A 9,305-nucleotide genomic window follows, 5' to 3' on the forward strand; every position below is an offset into this window, starting at 1 on the left:
TTTCAGAACAAACGGAAGCTCCCAATGTAAGCAAGCAAGCGGACAGCTCGTTGTCCAATTCTGGTTTCTAGAAGTCTAGTTCAGTCATAAATGTTGTCTGCATCCAATTTTTGCAATGTTTGGTTTTAATATTTCTAAAACAAATTGGTCAAAGAAATATAAAGTGGTTTTTGTATACATGTGTTCAAAGAGAAGTAGGTCCAAAATTTACGGAATTATTTAAATTTTCTAAGACATCACGTCTGTTGCTTGAAAACATAGACTAGCCCAAGCAAATATGGCAACCAGCTTGCTCAAGAAACTCCTGTTCGATTCAAAATGCCAATCAGTTGAAATTGTTGGCGACCTCTTGAAGGGTCAGGTGGGATCTTATGAGTCGATGAATGACTTAAGTTCTGTACATTTTTTAAAAATATCTTTGATTCTTTCTGTTTTTAAAATTTATGGGGTAAAAATAAACGGGATGGTATTATATTTTTAAAGATTTTGAATAAGTCTCCATAGATTCAGAAATAAGCTCATACGAGGCAAGACAATATATATTAAATATATTTTTTAAATGCATAAAACACGGACATTTACTGATTTATAATTTCTAACCTTACTGTCGCTAGGGGGTGCCAAACACTATCAACATGTTGGCGTTTCAAAGCAAACGGACGATTTCGTTGTTAAACCAGCAGACTGGCTGCTCACTGTCCTTTTCTGTTTTCTAGAACAGTTCGTATCAGTAGGAACTGTGTCGTCTGCCTCCATTATTTGCAATGTCTAATTTTAATATTTCTTAAACAAAGTGAACAGGTAAAAAAAAAAAAGAGAGAGAAACTCTTAAATACAGGAATTCGGAGATGTAACTCAAAATTGACGGATATACTGAAATTATTAAAGACGCTAAACTACATCACATCTGTTGCTTTAAAACACTCGCGCATTGAAATATGGCAATTGTGGTACTACAAACTCACGTTTGATTCGAAACGCTAACAAGTTGTCAGTGTTTGAGAACCCTGACGTTAATGATCAGAAGTTACAAATCAATTAATGAAATAACTAAGTTTCGTTATGTTTTTGGGGTGTGGGGTTTCGATGCCTCTTGTTTTTAACATCAGTGGGCCCATAGAGGAGTACAAACACACAAGAGTGATAACTGGAAATGCTTTTCGACGATGCAGGTATAACGGTACCAATTGCGCAAGTCCAGGTGGGCGGAGCTTAAGGTGTAGGAACATTGTATTTCGAAATAAACAACAAAACTAGCTGTGATTGGTGCATTATGTAAGAGTTGTACTTCCTGTTGGGCTTGAAAAAAGATGTGCCTCCTGGCAACATGTGAGATTATGTTAATTCCTATCTAGATGATATTTTGTATTTTTATGATTTTTTTAAAATGTGGTACACTTGTCTGAACTGTCTGTTGTGACTAGATAACTCTTACCCCTGTCTAGTTCCAGCAGAGTTATCTCTCTTAAATGCAATGGAGTACCTGGTTTTGTCTTTGTCAAATTGACAATCTAACACTTCTCTCTAGAAAAGTGTGTGACATGCACGCTAAAGTAGGATAGAAAATATATTTATTTCCCCAAACATTATCATTAAGGTCTATGGAAAAACAATTGGTACCGTGATACCTGCAATCGGAACGTCGTCTGTTATTTCTGGGTGACAGAAAGTTGCAAATACCGACATTTACATGTGACCAGTCAAGGGTGCTCTAAATCTCTCTTAAATACCAACGGCGGAAAAAAACAAGAAAAACAACGTAGAATATGTGCAAATTTACATCTGCATTTACAAATTTACATGTGAACACCTTGATATTTCGAAGGCGAGTTAAAGGTAATGCTATGGAGTAAAGATTCTGTTTGAAACAACGATGTATTACTACGGGTTACTTGATCTAGGGGCAACTATAGATAAACTGGGTGGGTGTTATCATTAGTTTCTCCATGAATCAAGTGCCAATAGGTTTCCTCTTTTTTACTGATAGAAACAAAGTACCTGACTTAAAGGGTAATATAGCGACTACTTAAGGACTCACGGTACTAATTCAACTCCAATAGTAAACACTATTATATTCAAAATTCAATAACTTAAAATTTCTGGGTGCTGATGATGAGACTTATAATTCTCCATGCACATCTAACCTTGGTGCAAGCTTATGTGTGGAGAACACCAAATGAGCCGCGGCATTTTGTTTATCTACTTGTGCATGAAACACATGTTATTGATTCTGCACCAAATGAATCAGGTGCTACTTTCATTATTGAGTACTCCTAAGTCAAACCTGTAAAAATACTAAAATCGCATCAGTAGAAATTTTTCTATAATTTTTTTAATTACATATAGGATAAGCTCTCAACAAATATTTTTACTGAAATTTTAATTTTCATTATTAACCAATTATGGACCACCAAACCCGTAAATACTCTATTATTTATTCACCCATTTCTAGACTGGTTCACAGTTCTTCCGTATAATTAGTACTTAAGGACACACGGTACTATTGGTATGGAAAAATGGGAACCAGCCTGGAAATAGAGTAAATATGGGTTAGGCTGACCAGGATTGGTTAATAATGTAAGTTATGTTGTAGGAAAAAGAATCTTTTGAGAGCTTATCCTAGTTGTAAGTGATTTTTTTTAGAGAGACATTGTTTTATTGATGGAATTTCAGTCCTTTGACAGTCTTGAGTTTGGAACATTCATTACTAAAATTAGCACCTGACTCTTTGGTGCGGAATTGAAAGCACATGTTTCAAACATATGCAGGTCCAGAAAATGCAGCGGCTCATATCATTTCCTCTACACAGACGCTGACATCCAGGTTTTATCTGTACTGATAAATATAGGTTTGATCATGAGCACTCAAAATTTTTAAGTTATTGAATATTTAATATCATGGTGTTTGCATAGGTTTACTATGGGAACTGATTTAGTACCGTGAGTCGGGCTATTTCTGTCCGGCAAGGGAGGCAGCTTCTGAAATACGCAAATAGAGAATGGACTGTTCATAGTGCTCATTTTTTCATACCGAAGTCAGTCTTGTGTGCACTTTTTAAAACCCGAATCTCTTTTTTTAATAGAACTTGGTATGTGTTTGCTATGCAGTGACCGGTTTTAAAAATATATTATCAGCCCCTACCCCACCCCTCTCCCGCATACACAGACGTTAATTTGTTGACGAGGGGGAGGGGGCGTAGTCATACACTGTAAGACATAGCACTTGTTCGTTTTGTTTTAGTGCTATGTCTGTCTATCCAAGTAATGGGCTTGTATAGCATATTCCGATGTCATTGACATCGGAACGAGTAGTCAAAGTTTCAGGAGTATTACACACATTTAGCAGCATATATCGACACTCTTCCACAAATTTATGTGTAATTAATATACTTACTGTGCTGTCTTTATCCTGGTGGAATGAGAACATGACACTACCAATGGACGCATTTTCATGTTCCGTTGACATACAGTTGAATTTGTAGGTGTACCGAAGTATATTTAAGTAGGTTCATGTGGCGGGTATGTTTCTTGAACGAACCGAAATGTTGCTTTACAGTTCCAATAGGCATAATATATTTTTATTCGTTTCGTTAAAGAATAATATTTCAACTTAAACCGATTTCGGCATTCCCGGCTTTCATCGCTTTTCAGCGAAGAACTGTAGGCCAACGGTGAGAATTTCAATTTATTAGAGAAAAGACATCAGGGTAAGTAAAGTTTGACAAAAACATTGTAGAAAAGCGTCGCTATTTTAGTGCCAGTTGTGTGAGATATTCCTGAAAATTTCACTTTCGTTACGATGTTAGTCGACATCAAAACACACTACACAGCGCTGTTAGTTAGGCTGTAACACCCTGACGACCAAAACAAATATCGGCGTCAAGGTCTAACATGTAGGACTGGGGGTGGGGGAGGGCTAATAATTGAAAGTGAATTGTGAATTTAACTGTGCTAAAACGGGGCATGGCTAACTGACCAACTATATATAAATTTGTTTGCTTTGGGTGAGTGGGACTTGACGTGTGAACAAAACCAATTTCCACCCCCACCACCGAAAATTGAATGTTTGGTCCCCAGGGGCGCCCATATAATTTTTTGTTGGGGGGGGGGGGTAAACATGTAATGGTCAGCTATTAAGTTTTACGGATGTAGGCCAAAACATATTTAGAGATAAAATCGGGGGACGGTGGTAGGGGCTTACTCCTATGTACAGGCACCCAAGCTGGTCTCTTTGTTTTACAACACTTACAAAGTCCAAGTTAACTGAGGGAATATGCGAGATGAAATTTTAATCTACAGCAAGTGATAACTTCCAGTTATGTATTATAAATAATTAGTAACACTCATTTTAGTATGCATCTCAACAACAATGAATGTATAATTTCTGAAACATAAAATGAAGCTTGATTTTGGCATTGATTCCCTCTCATTGAGATCTGATGTTTGGTATAAAGCCCTAACTTTGGCTATCACACAATGTTAATAATGGTAAAACCATTGTTTTAAATTGCAGCACAGTTACTTATATGCTCCAACTGTTCATTCACCAAATATGGATATACTTCTCTGATATTATCTGACTACGGTCAAATCAATTAAAACATCTGATCTCTCAAGACCAACAATTCTTGTATATATTTTTTAAGATGGCCAATCACAGATATTTGTCACATGCTGTGCCAGCCACCCCCAGAAAACAAAATGGTTGTTCCTAATACAGATGTCATTCAGGTACATGTACTTCATTATGTTTATATGACCTCTGAAGGTCAGAAAATATGAACTTGGACACAAATCATGACCTTTGAAGGTCAGAAAATATGAACTTGGACACAAATCAAACTAGAATAATAAACCAGAAAAAAAAGAAAATCAGCTGCAGATGTCACATGTAGTTTATGAGACTTTTTGCTAGTGGAATAGATAGAAAAGTAGGTTCTTTTTATTATAATTTTCTGATTATCATAAAGGCATTACACAAGATAACAAATTCTTAAAATAGACCCAGGACAGTATGATTTTGCAAGTTTATTTTTTCCACACAGAAGGAAATGCAAGTAAAAAAAAGATAAATTCAAACCGTGCATGTTTATAATTATGTCAATAAAAAGTTTAAGCATAATGTTGATCATTTAGAGGATAATAAAACCTAATAGGCTTTGATAAAACTAAGGAAACCTTCCACCCCATTCACACTGAGTCTTGTATTCTGTCATGTAGGTAATGATCCATATGACCAGTCACATGACCATGTTACTTAGTCATCAAGTGAAGAATAAGGATATTTTATTGAGGGAGAAGTGGTCAATTTACAAATGTTTTTATGTCTGTGACAACTAAGGCTGCAACATTACACAGTTTAATTTCCTGCTTGTAATGTTTACAAGATCAGACAATGTGTAAACAAATATGTGTGTGGTAGTCAGTGACATAAGAACTACCTATTGCAATTAAATTACATGTTTGACATCATTGTTTACAAGGGTTGTTTAGTAGAATTTTTATGTTAATTATTTCCTAAAATATGTATCAGATTTTCACATTGAATGTAGTGTTGCCAAGAAAAAGGCGGCAAGAATTGGTTATAAGGCACATTACACATCAAGGTGATTTACTTTGCTGCCAAAAATTTATTTCAATCTCAATATTGGTCTTTACATATTTGCTATCAGAACCTTTGATAAGTAAAATTTTAGTTGTAATAATCACTTTCAAGCTTGTGGGTTGGTGGTTCTTTCCGGGTTTTTCCCATGTTCTTCCTCCACCATTTATACGGGCTGCCATGTATAGCCTGTCTTGTGCTGAAAAATTGCACTAAACCCTACGAAAACATCATTACAATCCAGGGATGTTCTACTACAACTGTCCGATATATTCAATGATGACATATACATACTGCATCTAGTTATAATGAGAGGTAAAAGATGAACAACAAAATGGAGCAAGTTTCTGTAGACAGTATAATAGCAGTAAGCTATGAAATAAGAGTCCAAAGAATAATCTGGTCATGTACAGTGATGATATTTGAATTCGTCTCAAGCCACATATGTCTACACAGACAGACATGTATACATACGTGTGCATAAACTTAATTGTGAAAGTTTCATTGTTTTTATTGATACACTATTCAAGAGTCTCGGGTTCAGCCTATATTGTTGGTATGTGAGAAAAGCTTGCCAGTAGCTTTTCATGGGTTGGTGGTTCTTTCCGGGGTTTTCCCGGGTTCTTCCTCCACAATTAATACTGGCCGCCATGTATAGCCTATCTTGTGCTGAAAAATGGCATTAAACCCCACAACAACTATTCAAGAGAGTTAATTGATGATACCTGAAGCAGTATTCAGAGTGCTAGGTGTAGGCAAAAGCCAGCATCATTTTGTAGAAATATACTATTCAGTATATTTGATGATGTAGTAATGAAGTGCGAGTACTAGGTGTAAGAAAAAGCCAGCATCATTTTGTAGAAATATACTATGCATCATATTTGATGATGTAGTAATGAGATACAAAAAGGACATTGTCTTTGATACTAGTCAGAAGGGCACCAAGGATGTCATCATATGTAAAGGGTCAAATTTAGATTAAAAATTAAATTATTTACATGCACACATCATCATCAACATCATCATCATCCATCATCATCATGATTTCTTCCATAACCTGTCTGGTCAAAGTGGTGCCACTAATGATTTGGTGTCAATCTCTCTCCATTTTGTCCTGTTCTGCACTGCTCTTTGGGACTTTGTGAAGTCCATGCCTGTCATAATTCTTTGATGATATCTTCCCATCTCTTCTTGTTTTCTCTTTCCTTTGATTGTGTCCTGTAAGACTGACAGGCCAGATGAACATTAGACTTGACATACATATGTTTGTATTATATTTCGTACTGTATTCATTTATTTCCAGATATGTATTGTACTATATATTAGGTTTATTCTAAGCAGGTACATTTTGTTTTGTAGTTACATAATTATGTACTACATGTACAAGTGCTGTATATTGCTAGTAATTTGATCTTTGAGTAAGATACAAGACCGTAGAAATGATTAAAAGGCAACAGACTTAGTTTTGTTTTCAATATTGTTTGTAATTTGATCTTTATGGCTCCATGGACTGTAGAAAAAGAGATAAGGAACACATAATCATTTTTATGCTAAATATTACATGTGGTTGGAATTTGATTTTGAGTGGTCCGATGTGAGATACAAGACTGTAGAAAAAGATATAAAGACCACAGAATAAGTTTTTGAACAAATTGTTTGGCATATATGAAAAATGGTTTAAACAAGTGCAGACTACTGTTAGGATTGTAGCACATTGGTCTTTATGCAGCTGAAATAACCATATTTTTATGTTCCAGTTGCCATGATGAATAGTAGGAAACGTAAGAAGGAAATGCCAGACTGGTTGTGTGGAGTTTCTGTCACCAAAAACAAGAAATCAGGCAAAGAAAGTGGTAGTGATAATAGAGATGCAGCTAATGAAATGGTAACAGGATCTTTAGTTATGTCAGACAAATCATCAGCATCTCCTTTAGCAGCAGGTGAGACAGTGGGTGTACAATCCAATCAGTATGCAAATGACAAACAGAAGGATTCAGCAAAAGATAAGAATAAGATGATCTTCAGTGTGGAAAAACTTGTGGAAATGTCCATGCCGGAGTTTAGATTTGAAGGGTCCATTATATATTCTTATCACAAGGGAGACTGTAATATTATTTGTGATGATATTTTGTCCAGTATTGACACAACTGGTGCTAATGGATCCTTATTGGGTTTGGATACTGAGTGGCCAGTGTCATACAAACAGGGTGAACAGGCCAAGACAGCCCTGGTTCAGATTTGTATGAATGAGGATAAATGCTATCTGTTTCATTTAGCTTGCATGAATGGCTTTCCAGTATCCTTAAGAAAATTACTGGAGAATCCATTAATACAAAAGGTTGGTCTCAACGTTCAATATGACCTTTGGAAACTAGAAAAAGATTATGGTATTTGTGTCAAAAATATAATTCGTCATAGTGTCGTTGAGTTGAAAACTCTAGCAAATCGGAAACTGAAATCCTCAGAAAATTGGAGCCTGGAGGGCTTAACTAAGAATGTTTTAGGTTACAGGATAAACAAAGATCCATCTATCCGTTTGTGTGACTGGAGTCAATATCCACTACCAAGAGAACACCAGATTTATGCAGCCACAGATGCTGTGATTTGTTACAAAATTTACCAGAAACTTAAATCAATGTAGGGAATACTGTTATGAGATAAACTAAATACCAAGAATCTGTAATATTTTGTGTGATACCAGTTTTTCTGGATTTCATTGTTGCTACAAAACAATGGATATAAAGACCCAAGAAGCAATGATACTTGTATGGAATCAAAAGACCCATTCCCCAAGCTACAAATTTAAGTACAGATGAAAATATGCTTCTGTAAAACCACAAAATATGATAACCATACAAAATAAATGAGCTTAAAAGTAGTTAGCTCATTTGGTCTAAGATCAGATAAGTCTGACAGTCATTATCACTGTTTGCTCCTTATCCAATTGTTTCCATTGCTGTTCTACATGCAAAACCAATGAACATTGGGACTGCCATGGTACATTACAAACACATGCACACACAACACGCTATTTTTAAGATGTAGTTGGCCCTAAAGTACAGTTTGGTGCCCCTCAGGTATTCATTATGTCAGGTCAGCATCTTAAGTTCTTTGCTGACCCTTTGCAAAGCCGTCACAAAACTTACCTTGTACATTATTACTCATTTGTTTGTTATTTTTATTATAATTAAAGCTTTAATCTGAATGTTAAATGCATTTGGGCCACGAGAGAAAGATTGTATACTTATGTATATCTTCATATATCAATGTTTTATCAATGCAGGTAGGTGGATAATTACTTTACACATCTTTTCTTTTTTAAATGGGTATCAGAGGAAGTATTGATAAAAGAAAATGTATCAGAAGGGGGCAGGGGGCAAGCACTGTATAGGTGTAAAACTGCACTAGCTAATATGGTATCATTATCAACATGGAATATTGTTGTCCACTCTTGGACTGTGTACTGTGAATGATTGTATAATGATTTTAAAAGTTATTCTCATTCATACAGATGTAGTTCTACAGGTAGTGTATGTCAAGAACAAGTACTGCACTGAAGGGATTTACAAGTATTTCCTAACGTGTAAATAGGCTTCTATTGTTCTGCAATAACCAGGATGGGATTCTTTAGTCAGTACCATTTGGTGCATTGTGCATCAGTCTTCAGGTCAGTATTTGTTTTTGCACTTTTTTGTCCATTGAAT

The 9,305-nt window shown here is 35.6% G+C and overlaps 1 protein-coding gene across 1 annotated transcript; it reads left to right on the forward strand.

Moving 5' to 3' along the window:
* The first annotated feature begins 3,402 nt into the window (after nt 1-3,402).
* Nucleotides 3,403-8,835, forward strand: LOC149786109 (bifunctional 3'-5' exonuclease/ATP-dependent helicase WRN-like). Its single transcript, XM_089976426.1, has 2 exons — nt 3,403-3,706; nt 7,359-8,835. The coding sequence occupies exon 2, from the start codon at nt 7,364-7,366 to the stop codon at nt 8,240-8,242; it is 879 nt and encodes a 292-aa protein (XP_089832552.1). The 5' UTR covers nt 3,403-3,706; nt 7,359-7,363; the 3' UTR covers nt 8,243-8,835.
* The last annotated feature ends 470 nt before the right edge of the window (nt 8,836-9,305 follow it).

The sequence above is a fragment of the Sinohyriopsis cumingii genome, chromosome 12 (assembly GCF_028554795.1).
Source record: "Sinohyriopsis cumingii isolate HCF-2022 chromosome 12, ASM2855479v2, whole genome shotgun sequence".
Taxonomy (NCBI): domain Eukaryota; kingdom Metazoa; phylum Mollusca; class Bivalvia; order Unionida; family Unionidae; genus Sinohyriopsis; species Sinohyriopsis cumingii.

Bases quoted from the DNA above. Each gene is read 5' to 3' on its own strand.
- LOC149786109 (XM_089976426.1), top strand. From the start codon at position 7,364: ATGATGAATAGTAGGAAACGTAAGAAGGAAATGCCAGACTGGTTGTGT.